The 23,744-nt window shown below is 46.0% G+C and overlaps 1 protein-coding gene across 6 annotated transcripts in view; it reads right to left on the reverse strand.

Moving 5' to 3' along the window:
• Positions 1 to 23,744, reverse strand: part of LOC134885352 (serotransferrin-A-like) — a 202,692-nt gene that overhangs the window by 25,696 nt on the left and 153,252 nt on the right. For 5 of the 6 annotated variants that reach the window (XM_063913061.1, XM_063913062.1, XM_063913064.1 and 2 more), the window contains 2 exons: positions 11,047 to 11,229; positions 1,776 to 1,926 (listed from right to left, as the gene is read on the reverse strand). In XM_063913061.1, coding sequence (XP_063769131.1) covers positions 1,776 to 1,926; positions 11,047 to 11,229 — 334 coding nt within the window. The remainder of the gene's footprint in view (positions 1 to 1,775; positions 1,927 to 11,046; positions 11,230 to 23,744) is intronic. The other variant, XM_063913065.1, reaches the window with a different exon arrangement.

The raw sequence follows: 23,744 nt of genomic DNA on the forward strand, positions 1-23,744 counted from the left end.
GGAGCTGCTGCTAAACATGCACAGCATCTCCTTAGGCCAGCGCTGTACAGGAGAGAGCTCTGCTGATGCGAGCAGCTCCCTGGCTGCTGCAGTTCGGATCGCGCTCGAAGGTGTCCCGCGTATGGTGCAGAGATGGAGACAAGGCTGTCTCTGTCTCTGAAAATAAATTTGGTCTCTCAGGGGAGGTTTCTGGGTGCTCAAACCCCCCCTGTGTGCGCCACTGGCCGTGGAGATATGGCTGATTTCAGATGGATTTCTTGCACCAAGAATAGGGCCAGTGCAAATGCACTCTGAAGTGGGTGAAGGTGGATGGATAGGGGCAGTGCAGCCGCATAGATGCAGCCAACTCTGATTACTGGTTGAAGGCCACATCTGTCTCCAAGCAGGCAGTGCTATTGGAAATGTGGCCGCTGTACGTGTGACTCTGAATCATGATCGAATTGATATCCCTGTTTTGAAACGTCTCCTGGATTGCATTCGATGAAGTCTATGGACCTTATTAAGCTTCAGTTGCAGTCTTGCTATTTTAGCAAAACTGCTACTGGCTGTGATCGCATGCTGGGGGCCGCCCAGCACAGGGAAAGGCCGCCCAGCATGCAAATGTCTGGCAGCAATACGCGATCGCAACACTGAATTGTGGATGCCCCCCTGCCCCTGCTTAGCTGTGAAGGCAGGTGCACTGACGCTATTTTATTAATCGGAGCTGCTGCGTGTGACGTCATGCAGCCGCCCCGAAAATGCTCTGGGCACGCCTGCATTTTTGGTCAACACTGCGCCGCCGCCCACCCAACGCCCACGGCTGTCAATCATATGTGATCACATCCTTCTGGGATGCAATCACAATATGACAGCCTAAACACATGCATTGCCGCCGATGCGCATACGCACTACAGCACGGGTCGGGAGAATGCGAACGCAACGCATCTCCGACCCGTGCTGAATAAGGCCCTTTATTCTTGCAAAGCCAGGTTAGAAATAAACAGGGCCACAGAAAAAACAATTGAGAGGACAATCTGGCAGAGTAAACCTGTCCTGTTATAGGCAAGTCAGAGTTCCACTTTGATTTTTGTTTTTCTGCATATTTACACACTGCCTTGTGATATTTGCTTTTCCCTTGTACAGCATACTCTCTGACACTGTATGCCCAAAGCTAGTGCAGGTTCCAGACAGGCAAAAGGTGTCTTAGTCAGTGCTGATAGAGGCTGCTGTAGAGGGGATATTGGAGCTAATTCAGACCTGATCGGTGCTGTGCTTGTTCGCACAGCAGCAATCAGGCCTAAACTGCGCATGCAGGCAGAGGCGGGAGAGGGGAGGGAGGGGTGTCAACGGTCCGTTTCCTAGGTGGAAACGGAGCGTTGCGGGGGTGGAGGTGGGCAAACAGGAGCAAGCGTCTTGGAAACGGTGGGAGGGAAATTGCGATCACAATTTCTGCTTCATCAAGGAAGGGGAGGGGGGGGGAAGCAGTCAGCATGCTGGGCAGCCTTGCCCTGCGATGGGCAGCCCCCAGCATTAGCAGAATTTGCAATCCTTACTAAATTAGGCCCTATGTGTACATTTGCCCGGGAATGTATGTATTTTGTAAAAACGTTCATTTTAACTAGCTAAATCGAAAAGAAAAAAAAACACCACCACCACCTAATCTTTCAAATATATTGCCTATTCTAAATAATGGCATATAAAGAATAAAAAAGACACGGCACAAAGAGGTTTTAGGTATGTGAAACTAGTTTGTGCCCTAGACATTGCTTCCGAGTAGCCTTTCCTCATACACTTACCTGAGGGCGCCCATGTTGCCGTAATAACGCTCATCATGATTGGCTGCACATCTCCCATTGACTCTGCCACCCTCCTTCCAGCCCACACACACTTTGCATAGGCCTTGTTCTCCTCCGGGCATGCACCCCTTCCAGAAATAGTTTTCATAAGCTAAAGGAGGACAGCAAAAGTCAAAAGGATAGCTGAAAATCCCAATTCAGCTGACATAGCCCCACCTACAACTACAACAAGGTAAAGAAAAAAAGAAAACTTATTTAAATAAATAAATAAATGCAGCAGTTAAGACTGACACAAAAGCAATACCACTGCAAGCAATAACCATCAAGGAAAGGAGCCTAAACTGATCTGTTAAATGAACAAAACATGGGGTAGTTTTACTAACATTTCTAAAAAAGACAATTAGAGATGCGGCCCATAGCAACCAATCAGATTCTAGCTATCATTTTCTAACCAGTGCTAGTTAACAGGCGGCACGCCTCTACAAATGCTTCTTTGCGGAACTACCAAAATGTCAAAAGTCCCATTAAAAAACAAGCTGTTCTCATTCGGAAGCTGGTACACACTGTATCGCAAGGTCAGGGCATAGACCCATGGGGATAATTCCAAGTTGATCGCAGCAGGAAATTTTTTAGTAGTTGGGCAAAACCATGTGCACTGCAGGGGGGGGGGGGGCAGATATAACATGTGCAGAGAGAGATAGATTTGGGTGTGGTGAGTTCAATCTGCAATCTAAATTGCAGTGTAAAAATAAAGCAGCCAGTACTTACCCTGCACAGAAACAAAATAACCCACCCAAATCTAACTCTCTCTGCAAATGTTATATCTGCCCCCCCCCCCCCCCCCCCCCCCTGCAGTGCACATGGTTTTGCCCAACTGCTAAAAAATTTCCTGCTGCGATCAACTTGGAATTACCCCCCATATACCCCATTAAATAATAGATATGGCTTCCCTGAATTATCCTTGTTACAAATGAGAGAGGTGTGGGGGTGGTGGGGTATAATATCTTTGGGACATTTATATAATAGAGATGTATTTAAATAATTCCAACAACTCCAGCAAGACTACAGTGTGCCCTCATAGAGTCATATTCATTTTATAGATTTTTGTAATTGAGACATACTATTAATGCACAGTTTCCTAACGCCCCTCCAACTATTGCTGATTCTCCAGTGAAGTCTGTGTTACCAAATAGGGGGAATAGGTATTTAGTATCCAGTATTTATATGACTATACTCCAGACCCATCATTCGAACCCGATGTCTTCTCTTAGAAGTAAATGGAAGTCAGATTTGGGATCGATCTCAGATGAGGCATGGGAAGCTCTCCTCGATCCTCCACCATTAGACACCGACAAATCCAATTACTTGTAATCCATAGAGTATATATAGCCCCTTTCACATCTCCAATGCCGGATCCCACACGGGAATTGGAAACGGGTCCTTCCCGGGTGGGATCCGGCATTGGAGCCTAAGCACTGGCTTCCCAACCCGGCAAATTGCCGGGTCGTTTGCCTTAGCGGTGGGGGGCGGAGGCGGCGTTGGGAGATGAGCTCATCTCCGCGCCGCCTCTATCTATGTAGTAAACGGGTCCCAGGTCGCATCGACCCGGGAACCCGTTTACACTGCCACTTACCTGGTATTCAGCCCGGGAATAACCCTTCTTATAACCCGGGTTGAATTACCGGGTCAGGCGACCCGGGAATTCTCCATGGCCCCTTTCACACTGCACAGTGACCCGTGTCAACCCGGCAATATGCTGGGTCGATACCAGGTTATTTTGCGATGTGAAAGGGGTATATGACACCAGTAAGATTGTTTCAAATTGGAGGTAGCCACACCACAAAGTGTCCTAAGTGTGGGAGCCTAGATGCCAGTTTTTGGCACATAATTTGGCTATGCCCCCTAGTAGCAATATTTTGGAGTGGAGTTACTAATACCTTGGTTAAAACTGGGATTTCTTCATCTGTCTTTACGCCTGCGGTTTGTGTTTTGTCGGCTGTGGAGGAGGAGACTCTTGACACTCCTAGTAGACGTTATATAATAAATTTATGTGGATTAGCCAAGGTATGTATTGCCAGACTCTGGCTTGCCAGTGAAACCCTTGTATTAAAGGCTTGGATATCCCTAGTTAGTGAAACGGCAGCACATGAGAAATTTGTATACCTAGCCAGGAAAGCAGAAAAAAGTATTTTAATATCTGGGGTAAATGGCTTGAGTCTACTTACGTGAAAAGTCGACGTAACTGAACCCATGGCACCTTCTGTTGCATAATTTCTAATGTTGGAAGTGTGCAGTGTGTATCAATTGTAATTATACTGTATGCATATCCCCCCGGCCATCCACTTAATTACGCGTGTATGTGTGTACACATGTGTATATACATGTGATCATTATAAATGTGCTTTTTAACTCACAATATGATTTGTTATTCGTTATCTACTTTTCCTGATTTAGATTACCTCTGTTATTGTGTAGTAAGCAACATGGGTGTGTATTATGCAGCAACATCTTGTAGTGTTTAGCTTACTAATACCCCTTTTCCACTAGCTGTTTTTACCCGTGTTTTTGCACGGGGGCGCGCATCGACACAGGTTTTTAGTAGAGATGTGCACTTGAAATTTTTCGGGTTTTGTGTTTTCGGGTGTTTTTTTCAAAAAACACTAAAAAACAGCTTAAATCATAGAATTTGGGGGTCATTTTGATCCCAAAGTATTATTAACCTCAAAAACCATAATTTCCACTCATTTTCAGTCTATTCTGAACACCTCACACCTCACAATATTATTTTTAGTCCTAAAATTTGCACTGAGGTCGCTGGATGACTAAGCTAAGCGACCCTAGTGGCCGACACAAACACCTAGCCCACCTAGGAGTGGCACTGCAGTGTCACGCAGGATGGCCCTTCCAAAAAACACTCCCCAAACAGCACATGACGCAAAGAAAAAAAGAGGCGCAATGAGGTAGCTGTGTGAGTAAGCTAAGCGACCCTAGTGGCCGACACAAACACCTGGCCCATCTAGGAGTGGCACTGCAGTGTCACGCAGGATGGCCCTTCCAAAAAACACTCCCCAAACAGCACATGACGCAAAGAAAAAAAGAGGCGCAATGAGGTAGCTGTGTGAGTAAGATAAGCGACCCTAGTGGCCAACACAAACACCTGGCCCATCTAGAAGTGGCACTGCAGTGTCACGCAGGATGGCCCTTCCAAAAAACACTCCCCAAACAGCACATGACGCAAAGAAAAATGAAAGAAAAAGAGGTGCAAGATGGAATTGTCCTTGGGCCCTCCCACCCACCCTTATGTTGTATAAACAGGACATGCACACTTTAACCAACCTATCATTTCAGTGACAGGGTCTGCCACACGACTGTGACTGAAATGACGGGTTGGTTTGGACCCCCACCAAAAAAAGAAGCAATTAATCTCTCCTTGCACAAACTGGCTCTACAGAGGCAAGATGTCCACCTCATCATCATCCTCCGATATATCACCGTGTACATCCCCCTCCTCACAGATTATCAATTCGTCCCCACTGGAATCCACCATCTCAGCTCCCTGTGTACTTTGTGGAGGCAATTGCTGCTGGTCAATGTCTCCACGGAGGAATTGATTATAATTCATTTTAATGAACATCATCTTCTCCACATTTTCTGGAAGTAACCTCGTACGCCGATTGCTGACAAGGTGAGCGGCGGCACTAAACACTCTTTCGGAGTACACACTTGTGGGAGGGCAACTTAGGTAGAATAAAGCCAGTTTGTGCAAGGGCCTCCAAATTGCCTCTTTTTCCTGCCAGTATAAGTACGGACTGTCTGACGTGCCTACTTGGATGCGGTCACTCATATAATCCTCCACCATTCTTTCAATGGGGAGAGAATCATATGCAGTGCCAGTAGACGACATGTCCGTAATCGTTGGCAGGTCCTTCAGTCCGGACCAGATGTCAGCATCAGCAGTCGCTCCAGACTGCCCTGCATCACCGCCAGCGGGTGGGCTCGGAATTCTGAGCCTTTTCCTCGCACCCCCAGTTGCGGGAGAATGTGAAGGAGGAAATGTTGACAGGTCGCGTTCCGCTTGACTTGACAATTTTCTCACCAGCAGGTCTTTGAACCCCAGCAGACTTGTGTGTGCCGGAAAGAGAGATCCAAGGTAGGTTTTAAATCTAGGATCGAGCACGGTGGCCAAAATGTAGTGCTCTGATTTCAACAGATTGACCACCCGTGAATCCTTGTTAAGCGAATTAAGGGCTCCATCCACAAGTCCCACATGCCTAGCGGAATCGCTCTGTGTTAGCTCCTCCTTCAATGTCTCCAGCTTCTTCTGCAAAAGCCTGATGAGGGGAATGACCTGACTCAGGCTGGCAGTGTCTGAACTGACTTCACGTGTGGCAAGTTCAAAGGGCAGCAGAACCTTGCACAACGTTGAAATCATTCTCCACTGCGCTTGAGACAGGTGCATTCCACCTCCTATATCGTGCTCAATTGTATAGGCTTGAATGGCCTTTTGCTGCTCCTCCAACCTCTGAAGCATATATAGGGTTGAATTCCACCTCGTTGCCACTTCTTGCTTCAGATGATGGCAGGGCAGGTTCAGGCGTTTTTGGTGGTGCTCCAGTCTTCTGTACGTGGTGCCTGTACGCCGAAAGTGTCCCGCAATTCTTCTGGCCACCGACAGCATCTCTTGCACGCCCCTCTCGTTTTTTTAAATAATTCTGCACCACCAAATTCAAGGTATGTGCAAAACATGGGACGTGCTGGAATTTGCCCATATTTAATGCACACACAATATTGCTGGCGTTGTCCGATGCCACAAATCCACAGGAGAGTCCAATTGGGGTAAGCCATTCCGCGATGATCTTCCTCAGTTGCCGTAAGAGGTTTTCAGCTGTGTGCGTATCCTGGAAACCGGTGATACAAAGCGTAGCCTGCCTAGGAAAGAGTTGGCGTTTGCGAGATGCTGCTACTGGTGCCGCGGCTGCTGTTCTTGCGGCGGGAGTCCATACATCTACCCAGTGGGCTGTCACAGTCATATAGTCCTGACCCTGCCCTGCTCCACTTGTCCACATGTCCGTGGTTAAGTGGACATTGGGTACAACTGCATTTTTTAGGACACTGGTGAGTCTTTTTCTGACCGCCTGCCTAGAGAAGTGGAACCTAGATGGTATTTGGTAACGGGGGCACACTACCTCAAGAAATTGTCTAGTTCCCTGTGAACTAACGGCGGATACCGGACGCACGTCTAACACCAACATAGTTGTCAAGGCCTCAGTTATCCGCTTTGCAACAGGATGACTGCTGTGATATTTCATCTTCCTCGCAAAGGACTGTTGGACAGTCAATTGCTTGGTGGAAGTAGTAAAAGTGGGCTTACGACTTCCCCTCTGGGATGACCATCGAATCCCAGCAGCAACAACAGCAGCGCCAGCAGCAGTAGGCGTTACACGCAAGGATGCATCGGAGGAATCCCAGGCAGGAGAGGACTCGTCAGAATTGCCAGTGACATGGCCTGCAGGACTATTGGCATTCCTGGGGAAGGAGGAAATTGACACTGAGGGAGTTGGTGGGGTGGTTTGCGTGAGCTTGGTTACAAGAGGAAGGGATTTACTGGTCAGTGGACTGCTTCCGCTGTCGCCCAAAGTTTTTGAACTTGTCACTGACTTATTATGAATGCGCTGCAGGTGACGTATAAGGGAGGATGTTCCGAGGTGGTTAACGTCCTTACCCCTACTTATTACAGCTTGACAAAGGCAACACACGGCTTGACAAATGTTGTCCGTATTTCTGTTGAAATACTTCCACACCGAAGAGCTGATTTTTTGGGTATTTTCACCAGGCATGTCAATGGCCATATTCCTCCCACGGACAACAGGTGTCTCCCCGGGTGCCTGACTTAAACAAACCACCTCACCATCAGAATCCTCCTTGTCAATTTCCTCCCCAGCGCCAGCAACACCCATATCCTCCTCATCCTGGTGTACTTCAACACTGACATCTTCAATCTGACTATCAGGAACTGGACTGCGGGTGCTCCTTCCAGCACTTGCAGGGGGCGTGCAAATGGTGGAAGGCGCATGCTCTTCACGTCCAGTGTTGGGAAGGTCAGGCATCGCAACCGACACAATTGGACTCTCCTTGTGGATTTGGGATTTCGAAGAACGCACAGTTCTTTGCTGTGCTTTTGCCAGCTTGAGTCTTTTCATTTTTCTAGCGAGAGGCTGAGTGCTTCCATCCTCATGTGAAGCTGAACCACTAGCCATGAACATAGGCCAGGGCCTCAGCCGTTCCTTGCCACTCCGTGTGGTAAATGGCATATTGGCAAGTTTACGCTTCTCCGACGACAATTTTATTTTAGATTTTTGAGTCCTTTTTTTACTGATATTTGGTGTTTTGGATTTTACATGCTCTGTACTATGACATTGGGCATCGGCCTTGGCAGACGACGTTGCTGGCATTTCATCGTCTCGGCCATGACTAGTGGCAGCAGCTTCAGCACGAGGTGGAAGTCGATCTTGATCTTTCCCTATTTTTGGAACCTCAACATTTTTGTTCTCCATATTTTAATAGGCACAACTAAAAGGCACCTCAGGTAAACAATGGAGATGGATGGATACTAGTATACTTATGGATGACGAGCGACTGCCGACACAGAGGTAGCTACAGCCGTGGACTACCGTACTGTGTCTGCTGCTAATATAGACTGGATGATAATGAGATAAAATTAAAATATATATATATATATCACACTAGTACTGCAGCCGGACAGGTATATATTATGTAATGACGGACCTGCTGGACACTGTCTGTCAGACTCAGCACTGCAGACTCCTAAAGTAAGCTACTAGTATCAAGAAGATAGAAAAAAAAAAAAAACACGGGTAGGTGGTATACAATTATGGATGGACGAGCGACTGCCGACACAAAGGTAGCTACAGCCGTGGACTACCGTACTGTGTCTGCTGCTAATATAGACTGGATGATAATGAGATAAAATTAAAATATATATATATATCACACTAGTACTGCAGCCGGACAGGTATATATTATGTAATGACGGACCTGCTGGACACTGTCTGTCAGCACTGCAGACTCCTAAAGTAAGCTACTAGTATCAAGAAGATAGAAAGAAAAAAAAACACGGGTAGGTGGTATACAATTATGGATGGACGAGCGACTGCCGACACAGAGGTAGCTACAGCCGTGGACTACCGTACTGTGTCTGCTGCTAATATAGACTGGATGATAATGAGATAAAATTAAAATATATATATATATCACACTAGTACTGCAGCCGGACAGGTATATATTATGTAATGACGGACCTGCTGGACACTGTCTGTCAGCACTGCAGACTCCTAAAGTAAGCTACTAGTATCAAGAAGATAGAAAAAAAAAAACACGGGTAGGTGGTATACAATTATGGATGGACGAGCGACTGCCGACACAGAGGTAGCTACAGTCGTGGACTACCGTACTGTGTCTGCTGCTAATATAGACTGGATGATAATGAGATAAAATTAAAATATATATATATATCACACTAGTACTGCAGCCGGACAGGTATATATTATGTAATGACGGACCTGCTGGACACTGTCTGCAGAATGCGTTTATAAAAACACCACACGACGAGTGTTTAACTTTTTCAGGCAGACAATCACAATATACTGGTGGTCAGCAGACAATCACAATACTGGTGGTCAGTGGTCACTGGTCAGTCACACTGGCAGTGGCACTCTGGCAGCAAAAGTGTGCACTGTACTTAAAATATGTACTCCTGCTATAACTGCTCCCCAGTCTCCCCCACAATTAAGCTGTGTGAGCAGTGAGCACTCAGCACAGTCAGATAATGATATACAGTATTACATATGATGCAGCACACTGGGCTGAGCACAGATATGGTATGTGACTGTGTCACACTGTGTATCGTTTTTTTTCAGGCAGAGAACGGATTAATTAAACTGGTGGTCACTGGTCACACTATCAGCAGCAAGTAGTACTCCTCCTAATAATATGCTCCCCAAAATTTGTGTCTCTCTCTAGTACTCTAGTCTAAACGGAGAGGACGCCAGCCACGTCCTCTCCCTATCAATCTCAATGCACGTGTGAAAATGGCGGCGACGCGCGGCTCCTTATATAGAATCCGAGTCTCGCGATAGAATACGAGCCTCGCGAGAATCCGACAGCGGGATGATGACGTTCGGGCGCGCTCGGGTTAACCGAGCAAGGCGGGAAGATCCGAGTCGCTCGGCCCCGTGTAAAAAAACCTGAAGTTCGGGCGGGTTCGGATTCCGAGGAACCGAACCCGCTCATCTCTAGTTTTTAGTAGGTGGAAACGGGTCAACACGGGTTGAGTGACCCGGGAATCCTACCCGGCTATTTACCTGGGTAGAACACGGTAATGACACGGATAACGGTGCAGTGGAAACGGTCATTACACGTGTTTTCAGACCTGAGTAACGCTCTGAGACGCTGATTGGTGCTTCTGGGGCACTGGAAGATGATGTCATCCCTGGGAGACATGCTGGGCACATGCAGGCACCGCAGCAGCAAACAAACGCGGATGCACATCTATTGCAGCAGCTACAACACTACGCTGGGCACATGCAGGCATTGAGGCAGCTTGCAAACAAAACACTCTGAAGTCACGCTGCAATGCTGTGAGCAGGCCCCACACCTCCCTTTTGGTCCTTTTGATGACATCATCTTGATGAGACAGTAAAAAGTCCATTTGTAATGACAGCAATAGGCTTTTACAGAGCTTACCCGGGTTAGGTGGAAACAGATCAGACACGGGAATAACCCGTGTCGAAGTGTAGTGGAAACGGGGTGGCCGTGTTAAACATCCCGGATCGGACACGGTACTTAGGTGGAAAAGGGGTAAACTTGACTCCAAGTCTCATTCTTCTCGAATCAAGTCTTCACACAGCAATACCTTTTGAAATTATTGTTTATTTTGTTCTGTTTTGGTTTTACTGTATGTACAATTTCAAAAACCCAATAAAAAATATTGAATTTACAAAAAAAAGGTGCTAGTTAAAAGATATTTAGATTCTGATTGGTTGCTCTGTGCAACAGCTCACTTTTACATAATAAATCCCATGAGACCAATTGATCAACTGAAAATAGAATGAAAACAATACATACATAGATGACAAACTCATCATACCTGAAGTACTAATCCCCAACCAAATACTGAAAAAGTGCTAAATACTTACACCACCATAAGTAGCATAAATCATAATTCAGCACTTGTTGCGTCCAATCTACTTACCTGTGTTAATGTCACAGTCCCAGGTTTGATTTCCAGGTGCCCGCACTGTATATCTGGAGAGTAGAAGCCACCCCGCAGGGCTGTATTTATTACCGTGGCATGAACGACGCCCGACGAGATCAAGGAGACTTACAGCTTTCATGTTTTTTTTTGTGACAGCCAGAGCATAAAGACCAGGGAACCCTACAGAGACAGTCACAGTGAGAGTGGTCAGAAAGTAAGGCTGACAAATGACAGTCACATTTCACAAAGCAAACATTTTAGAGTAACCAGTTGTCAATTTACCTAATTGTAACCAATTTTAATCTTCTGACAGTTTTGCTATCTGTGGCTGCTATTTGTTCCCAGAAAATTTGTTAAGCCCAAATGTGTGAATATTAAAAATATAATCTACATTCATATCAATTAAAATATTTATTACAAATACTTAACATTATAATAATTGCAGCCTGGCTAACTATTAGAGAGGACATAACCTGCAGACAACATGGCTACTACAGTGCATGGTCTGGGACCCTTTATAAATATATACGCATTTGAGTCACATTATTATGACCACCTGCTACATTTGACGTCGGCAGCGCGTAGCCCATGAAGTATGTCACATGTTGTGCGCTGACTTGGTGCTTATATGTGTGCGATAGGTCGTCTGCACACATATAAATTGTGGCTGTCGTGGGTAAAAGGGGCGAGTTAATCGAGTTGCAAAAAGGGATGATTATCGGCTTTCAGGCCAGGGATGGCAGTATTTTTGAAACAGCGCAGTTTGTGAACTGTTTGCGTGCTGCTGTGGTGAAGGTTTATCATGACTGAACAAATGGCACCATTGCAAATAACCGACGTGGAAACTGCAGAGCACCACGTGCCATTGATGTGAGAGGTAAACGTCAGCTACGAAGGTGCATAAGGGCCGACCAACACGCTACAGTGGAGCAGTTCACCATCAAAATGTACATGTGCCAACCTACCAGCACATTACTGAGTCACTCCCAGACCATCTATCTGCTGTCCACGCTGCACACGGCGGTTACTCTGGCTATTAGCTGGGGATCACGCTCATCACTAATAATAATGTGGCTCAATCATGTATATACTAAAAACTGATAGTTCATGCAGTATAATCTACCAGGTATGGGGGGAGATGTAATAAGCCTTGGAGAGTGATAAAGTACAAGCCAAACAGCTCCTAACTGCCGTGTTACAGACTGTGTTTGAAAAATGACAGGAGCTGATTGATTGGTAGTTTATCTCTCTCGACTTTATCTCTCTCCAAGGCTTAGTACACCTGCCCCTGTGACAGTATGCACTGTAATGAATACACCTGGAAATGCAGTATAATGTAACATAAGATGGTGATCCTGTCTATATATGCCACATTAATGCACTCTACATATGATAACGATCACCTGTACACACCAGACAGTGTCTAAAACTAAATGACAACTGCATCATGGGCTGGTGTTTGCATAGCCAAACATATTGCAATTTAACACCTTTGATTAGTGACACATTTGCCTCACCTGCATCCTTTGTCAATTGACCATAGTATATCTGTAGATATAGCTAGGAACAGCTGTGCGTGTGAGCTTTGCATTCCAATACTCAAAGAGTTCATAATGCTAAGCGTTTCCAAAATGAACAGTTAAAAAAAAAAGTGATCAAACATTGAACAACATAAAAAAAGAAAAGGTATTTAAAACTTTTATAAGTTTAACTTATTTTGCACTAACCCAAAATAACTTTTGAATTATTCAAACACACGATGTACCACAAAATGCTTTTGCTCATATCACTGCATGCTATTTACTCCAAGATTATTACATCATTCAATGTCCATGCAACTCACCCCTCTGTACACATTGCTATCAACACTCATGAGCTTTTTACCTACCTATATACTTTGACTGTAACATCCACACCTTGTTACCATAAAAAAATTCTATACCTCCTATAACTATATTTATATCTCTCTTCTGCTTTTATTAGCTGATGACATATCACTAAATCCAGGCCCCAACCACTTGCCCCACTCACATTCACCTGATTTTCAGCAATACAGAAATCCTACATAAACATCACATCTCCCTCCAAAACACTAAAATGTGCCTTATGGAATGCACGCTCTGTTTGCAACAAATTAACATCCATCCATGACCTTTTCATATCTAACAGCCTCAATTTGCTGGCTATAACAGAAACTTGGCTCACACAATCAGACACTGCCTCCCCTGCAGCACTGTCACATGGTGGTCTCCATTTTACACACAGGAGGTTGGGTTGGACTATTACTATCCCAATCTTTTACATACACTGTTCTACCACAGGCTCAATCACTCCCATTTACATCATTTGAATTACATTCACTCAGGATTTTCACTTCTTTCATCTCTGCATGTTGCAGTAATCTATTGCCCACCAGGACAACCAAATCAAATTCTGGAAGAGTTTTTTGTCTGGCTCCCTCATTTCTTATCCTCTGACATACCCACTTTCATCATGGGTGATTTCAAGATTGTGTTGATAGTCCAAAATCTTCTGCTAATGCCTCCAAACTACTCTTGCTAACCTCCTCTCTTGCATCTCCCAATGGTCTGACTCCTCTACTCATCAGGAGGGCCACTGTCTTGAGCTTGTATTCACCAGACTATTCTCAGCTTCTGAATTTACCAACACTCCTTTCCCTCTCTCAAATCACGACCTTACCACCTGCATGCTCTCTTCCATTACTTCAAAATCAATGTCACTAAACTCTACCAAACCTCCACAAATCCACAGAAATATTAGCACTATTAACTTTCAACAACTATTCACCTCTCTGCAACAACTATTCTCACCAATTTCTACATTCACCTCTATTGAGACTGTTGTATCACACTTGAACCAGACTCTAGAAGGCACTCAATGAAGTGACTCCAGCTACCTATCACACTCCACTTAGACTTAGGTGTCAACAGTGGCATTCTAAATTCACAAGACACCTACAAAATCTTTCACGTAAAGTAGAATGTCAGTGGCTAAAATCTTGTACTTCAAGTGACTTACTCACATATAAGACAATTTACCACTCTTATCGTAATGCTCTGGAAACTGCCAAACAAAAAAAATTCCAATCTCTCATCTCAGCTCAAGCCTCTAACCCCAAGTGACTTTTTAACACATTTAAATCACTTCTTATCCCTCCCTCACCAATCCCACCAGCTACTATCAATGCACAAGATCTTGCTTCCTATTTCAAGGACACGATTGATAAGATCCAAAATGAAATGGTATGCTCTTCCAGAGCCTGTGACGTGCTCAATTCTCTACCTGAATCCTCTGGCACCTTCTCTTCATTTGATCCCACAAATGAACATGAAGTGTCTACACTCTTCTTATCTGCCTACTCTGCTACCTCTCCTCTTGATCAAATACCCTCACAAATATTAAAGCTCTGTCTCCTGTGCTCATCCCAACCTTAACTAAATTCTGTAAACTCTCTTTATCTACTCGTATCGTTCCATCCCTGTTCAACAGGCAGTGATTTCTCCCGTTCTGAAAAAAAACAACACAATTCTGACCCTAACACTTTCTCAAATTACTGTCCCATTTCTCAGCTCCCATGCCCAACCAAGCTACTTGAGAAACTTGCCTACACTGGCATCACACACTTTCTTAACTCACACAACTTATTGGACCCACTTCGGTCAGGCTTTCGTGCCCAACACTCCACAGAGACAGCACTGACTAAAGTAGGGAATGATCTGGTCACTGTTATATCTAAAGGCCATTACTCACTTCTTATTCTTATTGTGGACCACTCTCTTCTCATACAGACACTACAATCCTTAGGTCTTATCCTACCTATCTAATTGCTTTTTCAGTGTTTGTTTTTCTGAATCCACCTTCTCTTCACTACCTCTATGAGTTGGATTAACACAAGGCTCAGTCTTAAGTCCTCTGCTTTTCTCAATCTATACCACGTAGGAGACTGACGTCTTCAGTTCAAACACCTGGGTGCAATAACTGGTCTCTCATGGGTATGCTGTCTCAACGATTCTTTTGGACAAAACCTCATCAGACCCGAGCAAGGCGGCAGCCCTCCAGATGCTCATTCAGTACCTCCTGCAATCAGGAGTGATAGTGCCAGTCCCTTGGTCACAACGAAGGACCAGTTCCTAGTCTACCCTGTTCCCAGTTCAGAAAGCCAATGGATCTCATCGACCTCTACCCAATCTCAAATCCTTCATAAAGTTTGTCAGGGTACCCAGGTTTCATATGGAAACCCTCCACTCTACTGTTCTAGCTATGGAGCCTAGGGACTTTATGGTGTCCCTGCACATTCATGATGCTTATCTGCATGTTGCTATAGCACCCTCTCATTAGCAATTCCTGCGATTTGCTATCCTTCAACAACATTACCAATTTCGGGCACTTTCTACTGCTCCCAAGGTCTTTACCAAGATTATGGCCATTATGGTGGCACAGCTGTGTCGTCAGGGAATCAGAACACTCCCTTACCTGGACAACCTGCTAATTCTCATGCACTACTTGGAGGTCCTGCACCACCATCCCCAGCTGACTAATGCCTTCCTGCAGCAACATGGCTAATCAACTGGAAAAAGTAATTCTTCACACCTTCACAATGGATGCTAGAGGCTTTTCCTACCTGCAGACAAAATTTCATTACAGCAACGGGAATACAAGTTACTTCACAGTCGCAGAGTGTCCATCCACTCAGCCATGCAAGACCTGGGATCCATGGTCCTTTCAGGGCTGTTGGACTCCTGCAGAAAGTTGCTTACCAATTAACATTCTGGAGCTATGAGCTGTCTACAGAGCCCTCATTCTAGCACAGGACATGCTCCGGGGCAGATCAGTCCAGATCCAGTCCGACAACACCACTGCCGAGTCGGTTAGCAATGCAGAAAATGGCTCCTAATCTTCTATGGGCTGAACACCATCTCTCAGCCACCTTGGCGGTGTTCATCTCAGGGGTCCTCAACTGGGATGTTCGGCCCATAGGAGATTTCCTCAGCCACCACGATGTGCACTCCAGTGAGTAGTCTACACTCAGAGGTCTTCCAGCTTCTGGTGGACAAATGGGTCTGTGCATAGCCCAGGACTTACTCCTACAGTGCGATACAAACAGGCTGATTGTGCCAGAGCTGACATAACACACCTTCCCTGAAAATGGTTGGGAATGCCTGAGACTCCCAGAAAATGGGCAGTTACCACCCCCAAATGTCCGCTTCCTGTCAGTCAACTTGCATACGCCTAGTGATCAAAAAGACACTGGATTTTTTTGCAGTTTGGCCTTGTGCCTGCGCATTACGATCTGTATGCATGCGCAGTCATTTGATAATCAGCTACTGTGTGATTTTGCACAACAGCAAACAGGTCTGAATTAGGCCTTAAGTCACAACCACAAGCTTACCGTGTACGTGTCCAGGACAAGAGATCCCGAAGCAGCCTTCAGGGATGCCTTGGCAGTGACATGGACATTCTGTTTACCATACATCTTCCCTTCAATCTCCCTTCTTCAGCGAGTTCTTTGGAAGTTCAAGCAAGAAGGAGGCACTGTCCTGTTCGTAGCCCCAGCCTGGCTAAGATGCCATTGGTTATCAGATCTCCACAGTCTCTCGATAGGTGCTCCCATTCCACTTCTGCTATGACCAAACCTGTTGTCTCAGGGTCCCTGTCTTCACCAGGACCTGGCCCATCTGTCTTTGATGGCGTGGCTCGAGTCATCCGTCCCAAGGTCCAAAGGTTTCTCTTGCTCTGTGGTTCAGACCATGCTCAAAGCGCGGAAGCCGACCTTCCCCCATATCTATTAATGGATGTGGCATACGTATTTCCAGTGGTGCGCTGCCCGACACTATGACCCTCTGGTTTTTAGAGTCTCCCCGATCCTTGCCTTTCTTCAGCTGGTTTGGATCTAGGACTCCGCCTGTCCTTCCTGAAAGTGCACATCTCAGCTCTTTCCATTTGGTTTCAGCGCAGAATCACTCCACTGCCGGATGTTCATAACTTTCTTTAAGGTGTCCTCCGTGTTCAACCTCCCTTTGACCCTCCAGTGGCTCCGATTTGTCAGTCGTTCTCCAAGCGCTTCAGGATTCTTTATTTGAACCTTGGGAATTAGTGGATCTCAAGTGGTTAACAGCGAAGGCTTTATTCCTTCTGGCTATTGCATCTGCCCAAAGGGTGTCAGATTTGGGGGCACTCTCCTGCCCGCCGTGGCGCTTCTGCCGAACAATTGTGCAAGACAGCCACGTGGTCTTCTGTCCACACCTTTCTCAGCTTCTATGCCTTTGATAAATTTGCCTCCCAGGATGCTTCCTTTGGACACCAGATTCTCCTACCCACTCAAGAGCATCCCCTCCCTTAAATAACTGCTTTGCGATGTCCTCATTGTCTCCCTGTGGAGCCCTATGGAACCCAAAGAAGAAAAGGAGAGTTACTGTAGACTTACCTTTGTTAACTCTCTTTATTCTAGGTCCTTAGGGTTCACAGGGTACCCACCCTGATGCAACTACCTTCTATGGGTCTCTTTTCCTTGGTCACTGGTTCTCTTCTCCTGTCACTGAGAGTGTGTTCTTACGTGTGACACATGTTCCTATTCTCCTTTCCTGCTCCTGCCTTGGGATTGTTGACAAAACCAAAGAGCCTGAGCTGTAGGCGGGGTAAGGACCGGAGTATCTTGGCATAGCTAAAAGCTTAACTGTTTGATGCCCGGTACTTTACCACTACCTACACCCCATTGTCTTCCTGTGAACTCTAAAGACCACGCAGAAAGAGAGTTAACAAAGGTAAGTCTATCATAACTCTCCTTTTTTTCCAGGCTGCCCTCCCACGCACAATAAGACTCATCTATAGTGTCCAGACCTTCAAGTGTGATACCCACGTTTGGGGCATCCCTGCTGCATACCGCTGCAGCCATAATGGCAGCCAGTGCTGCCTGAGAGACATTTTAGTAAAAGGCACTGGTAGGGTTAAAACCCCTTGCCTGGTGCCTGTAACAGCTGGGGCACTGGGACCCAGGACCGCCCGGCGGATGCCAGAAAGCGGGAAGCCCTGGAATCATGTGTGATTGGTGGGAGAGAAGTGGCAAAAGAAAGAGGAGGGGCTGTGTTAAAAGGAGAGAGGAGCAGAGCGCGCGCGGTGGACTGACCAGGGACGTGCGGTGAGCCAAAGAGTGCATCTGGGCATTATACACAGGTGCAGCAGTATAAACTCCTGGAAATCTGGTGAGTTTTGATTAGAGATGTGTGGAAAGGATACACAGGTGAGGCACTGCCTCACCTGCCATAGACTTTTTACTCCAGAGTTTGGGCTATAAAAATTATTAGAATAATTCAAAGAAGATATTTCAAACAAATTATCAGTATTTTTCATATATTTTATTCAGTCAAAACTCTGGTTTAAACGTATGTATGACAGGAAAGGCTCTGCCTCACCTGCCTCATCCCACCGCACGTCACTGGGACTGACGGCGTGTGTGGAGAGGATGGAGAGGCAGCCGCAGTTTGAACCCGGACCCTGACGGAAGACGGGGCGCGCTGCCACTGCCAGCCGAAAGAGAGTCACCGCGCTGGAGAGAGAGGACCGCTGACCACCGCCGCTGGGTGTGTGTGCGCCAGTGGGAGCCGAGACGCGCAGCAGAGAGGTAGAGCGGGGCATCGGTGTTGAGGAGGGTCCGCTGCCACCAGGACAGATCCGCCACCAGCACCCAGACGGAAGGGACCCACCAGCCGCGGCCGTGCACTGGGAGACCGCCGCGCTGGTAAGAGCCGGCATCCGACTGCTACATCCCCGCCAGCCAGTTAAGGGCAGAGAGCTGTGGACCCGTGCATTGGAAGGGAGCCCGGCACAGTCAGGCAGCGCACCTGCAAGTTTGGAGCCGAGAAGCATCGCTAGCCTGCCCAGGACACGGGGTAAGCCCAGGGGAATACCCCATGCACACACACCTAGCCAGTAAAGCTCTCGCTTCCCAGCCTGATAAGGCCAAAAAACTAACAGCCTTACCAGCATTATTAATGCCACACGTAAGAGATTAAAGAGAGACCTTGTGATCAGGTCATCACTGACCCACAGAACTACCTCACCATCTAACAATTTTGAGGCCCCTTTTTCTTGAGTCATGCCCAGTAGTAACTGCCCAAGTTAGTGATCCAGGCAACAGCTGCTCTAAAGCCATCAAGGCACTTACACTTGAGGGAACACTTAGCAATTGATGCCTGGTCTTGAGAGAGGATCTTCATTGTGACCCAATCCTGCTTCCATAAGCTGTTCCCCTGCTGGTATATGCCAATTACTGCTTCAGATGGAAGCGACTACAGTACATTCTATATACGTGTGACTTTTGTGACCTGTCTAAACCAGTACTTAGACTTAGAGACTTCTCCGGATTGTGTATAATGTTAAAGACTTTCTTTTATTAAAGCTTCTATCGCCACCTAGTGGCGCGTTAGTATACTGGTTGAACATTTCTGAACCCTCCTGGTTAAATGACATTCGGGTTTTCTTCTATGTTCTGGAAAAGCACTTATGTTGAGGTTGTGACAACATTAATGCTTATCAAGCAAATCTATGGTGGCCATGTCACTCTGCACAGGCATAGAAGGACTCCCAGGTCCTAAACCTGGAAGTCCTTCTATCACAAGGGACAGATCTTATCAGTAGAGCTGTCCTTTGTGATTTTAAACACATTTATATACCGGCATTAATTACGCCAGTATAAACCTGATAAGTGGACGGATGTATCGCAACACGGATGCGATGTTTAGTGCATCCTGACCCAGAGTACATCAATAGATGCATAGTTTATAGGGTGGGCCACCATAAAGTTTTTCCACAAGGTCCAGCTGGCTTTAAAAAAACAACAACAAATTTTTTGGTTAACCAAGGTGTCATCCAAGGAGCTCTCCCATATTAATCAAGGTCATAGCAGAAATCTTCCTCCCATCCCTTATTTCATGTGTTCTGCATCCTAACTCTAAGCTAGACTTGACTATGAGCCTAATTCAGACCTGATCGCTCGCTAGCAGTTTTCTGCAGCGCTGCGAGCAGATAGTCGCCGCCTACAGGGGAGTGTATCTTACCTGTGCAAGTGTGCGAACACATGTGCAGCCGAGCGGTACAAAAAGATCTTTTGCAGTTTCTGAGTAGCTCAGGACTTACTCAGCCACTGCGATCACTTCAGCCTGTCCGGGACCGGAATTGACGTCAGACACCCGCCCTGCAAACGCTTGGAAACGCCTTCGTTTTTCCAACCACTCCCAGAAAACGGTAAATTGACACCCACAAAAGCTTTCATTCTGTCAATCTCCTTGCGATCGGCTGTGCGAATGGATTCTTCATAAAACCCATCGCACAGCAACGATCCGCTATGTACCCAAGTGACGCGCCTGTGGATTGCGGTGCATACGCATGCACTGTTCTGACCTGATTGCAGCGCAGCGAAAAAAGCTAGTGTGCGATCAGGTCTGAATCCCTCCCTATGTGAAGACGATAGTGGGATTACTGCAACTGCTTTGTTTGGCTGTGTTGCTTTAAAAAATAAGATTTTACTTACCGGTAAATCTATTTCGCGTAGTCCGTAGTGGATGCTGGGGACTCCGTAAGGACCATGGGAATAGACGGGCTCCGCAGGAGACATGGGCACTTTAAGAAAGAATTTAGGTTCTGGTGTGCTCTGGCTCCTCCCTCTATGCCCCTCCTCCAGACCTCAGTTAGAGAAACTGTGCCCGGAAGAGCTCACAGTACAAGGAAAGGATTTTGTCAATCCAGGGCAAGATTCATACCAGCCACACCAATCACACCATATAACTTGTGATAAGCTTACCCAGTTAACAGTATGAACAACAACAGAGCATCAGGTCAACCCTGATGCAACCATAACATAACCCTTATTGAAGCAATAACTATATACAAGTATTGCAGAAGAATTCCGCACTTGGGACAGGCGCCCAGCATCCACTACGGACTACGAGAAATAGATTTACCGGTAAGTAAAATCTTATTTTCTCTAACGTCCTAGTGGATGCTGGGGACTCCGTAAGGACCATGGGGATTATACCAAAGCTCCCAAACGGGCGGGAGAGTGCGGATGACTCTGCAGCACCGAATGAGCAAACACAAGGTCCTCCTCAGCCAGGGTATCAAACTTGTAGAACTTTGCAAAAGTGTTTGAACCTGACCAAGTAGCCGCTCGGCACAGCTGTAATGCAGAGACCCCTCGGGCAGCCGCCCAAGAAGAGCCCACCTTCCTAGTGGAATGGGCCTTAACTGATTTTGGCAGCGGCAATCCGGCCGCAGAATGAGCCTGCTGAATCGTGTTACAGATCCAGCGAGCAATAGTTTGCTTTGAAGCAGGAGCACCCAGCTTGTTGGATGCATACAGGATAAACAAAGACTCTGTTTTCCTGACCCTAGCCATTCTGGTTACATAAACCTTCAAAGCCCTGACCACATCAAGCAACTCGGAATCCTCCACAGGCACCACAATAGGTTGGTTTATATGAAAGGATGAAACCACTTTCGGCAGAAATTGTGGACGGGTCCGCAATTCTGCTCTATCCGCATGGAAAAACCAGATAGGGGCTTTTATGTGACAAAGCCGCCAACTCTGACACACGCCTAGCCGAAGCCAAGGCTAGTAGCATGACCACCTTCCACGTGAGATATTTCAACTCCACCGTTTTGAGTGGTTCAAACCAGTGTGATTTCAGGAAACTCAACACCACGTTAAGATCCCAAGGTGCCACCGGGGGCACAAAAGGGGGTTGAATATGCAGCACTCCCTTTACAAACGTCTGAACTTCAGGTATAGAAGTCAACTCCTTTTGAAAGAAAATGGATAGGGACGAAATCTGGACCTTAATGGAACCCAATTTTAGGCCCAAATTCACTCCTGACTGTAGGAAGTGAAGGAAACGGCCCAGCTGGAATTCCTCCGTAGGGACATTCCTGGCCTCACACCAAGCAACATATTTTCGCCATATACGGTGATAATGTTGAGCGGTCACGTCCTTCTTAGCCTTTATCAGCGTAGGAATGACCTCATCCGGAATGCCTTTTTCTGCTAGGAAGCAAACAAACAATTTGGAAGCTGCTCAATCATACCTGGAGATAATTATATATCAGGTGCTGGAAGGGGGAGGGGTCACAGACAAACAAACAAAGAGGAAGGGGGGTGCAAATCCCCACCCCCAAATTCCCTTCCGCACACTGAAAATTACCTGTAACCATCCCTGAATCTATCTGGTAATAAAATTCAGAGAATTCGTCACAAATGTTTGCAAACACATGTTTAGCTGCTGGCCACTTCACGGCTTCTCTGATACAGCAGTCCTAACTACTTGATAGCAGTGCCCACATTGGGCCATGTAATTTGTCACAGTACGCCTCATAATAAAGGCCATTACTAAAACAGTTCCAGACTGAGAGCTAACTTACCAGGGAGCCACCTGGGGGTTATGTTATGTTATGGAGGTTATGTTAACGTATCCAATACATTTCTAGTACATGCATATGTGGACTAACTGGTGACCAGCAAAGTGTATGGTATTGACCCAATTGAAGTGGTCCGCACAACACACAATATTGACCTCCTTTTGGTCCCATTAATACAGAATGTCTGTACTGGTCAGGAGAAACGGGTGTTAGACAATCAGATGTCTACAGCCTTTCTAATCACTCCTTTGTGAAAAACAGACCAGAACATTTTAAAATTTTCTCACAACTTCTTTATTTCACCCTTTTTTTGGATCGCAGATTGGTAATCATTTTTAAATTTCGAATAATAAACAAATGTTTTAAATATATTTTCTTGATATATAACTGAAGAATTCTTCTTCTTTGTATAACAGTGCGCCCACAAAAGAGCTTTCTCTCTCTCCCCTTGTTAGTACTTGTACTTTCTAGCTCTGGGCTCACCACCAACTGGGACTACAATTGAAAGGTTTAAATTCTCTTTCCATTAATTATAATCGTCCACATTTGGTCTTTCACTAATAAACTGTAATCTAACCCAGACCAGTGCCCGGTCGTCCTTCTTTTTGTCGTAGTTAATTGATAAGAAAGGTGTTTCACCACAGGTGATGGCAATCATCAGAGCCGGCCATAGGCATAGGCAAACTAGGCAATTGCCTAGGGCATTTGATATGCCTAGGGGCATCAGCAGCTTCTGCTGATTAAAATGATATGCGGCATGCCTATATTCTGTGTGTAGCATTTAATATGTAGATACAGCCACAGTCTCACATAGTATATAGGCATGCCGCATATCATTTTAATCAGCAGAAGCTGCTTGTGCATCCTAGCCACATAGCAATGCAAATAATTTTCATTAAAAAAAAAGGTGTGCCCGACGTTAGCATTGAGGCAAGATTTATGAGGACACATCTGTATCCAAGCAAAGGCAGAGGTCAGTGTTAGCGGCAGTGTGAGTGCTGTGTGCATGTGAGTGGGTTGGTTGTGCAGTAGTGTTCAGCATATGTGTAAGGGGCATTATGTGTGTCATGTAAAAATGCATTAATAATGTGCAACATATGTGTAAGGGGCACTATGTGTGTCATTATGTGTATAAGGGCACCAATAATGTGCGGCATATGTGTAACAGGGTACTACTGTATGTGTGTCATTATGTGTATAGGGGCACTAATAATGTGCAGCAAATGTGTAGGGGGCACTATGTGTGTCATTATGTGTATAAGAGCATT

This window comes from Pseudophryne corroboree, chromosome 1 (genome assembly GCF_028390025.1).
Source record: "Pseudophryne corroboree isolate aPseCor3 chromosome 1, aPseCor3.hap2, whole genome shotgun sequence".
Lineage (NCBI taxonomy): Eukaryota > Metazoa > Chordata > Amphibia > Anura > Myobatrachidae > Pseudophryne > Pseudophryne corroboree.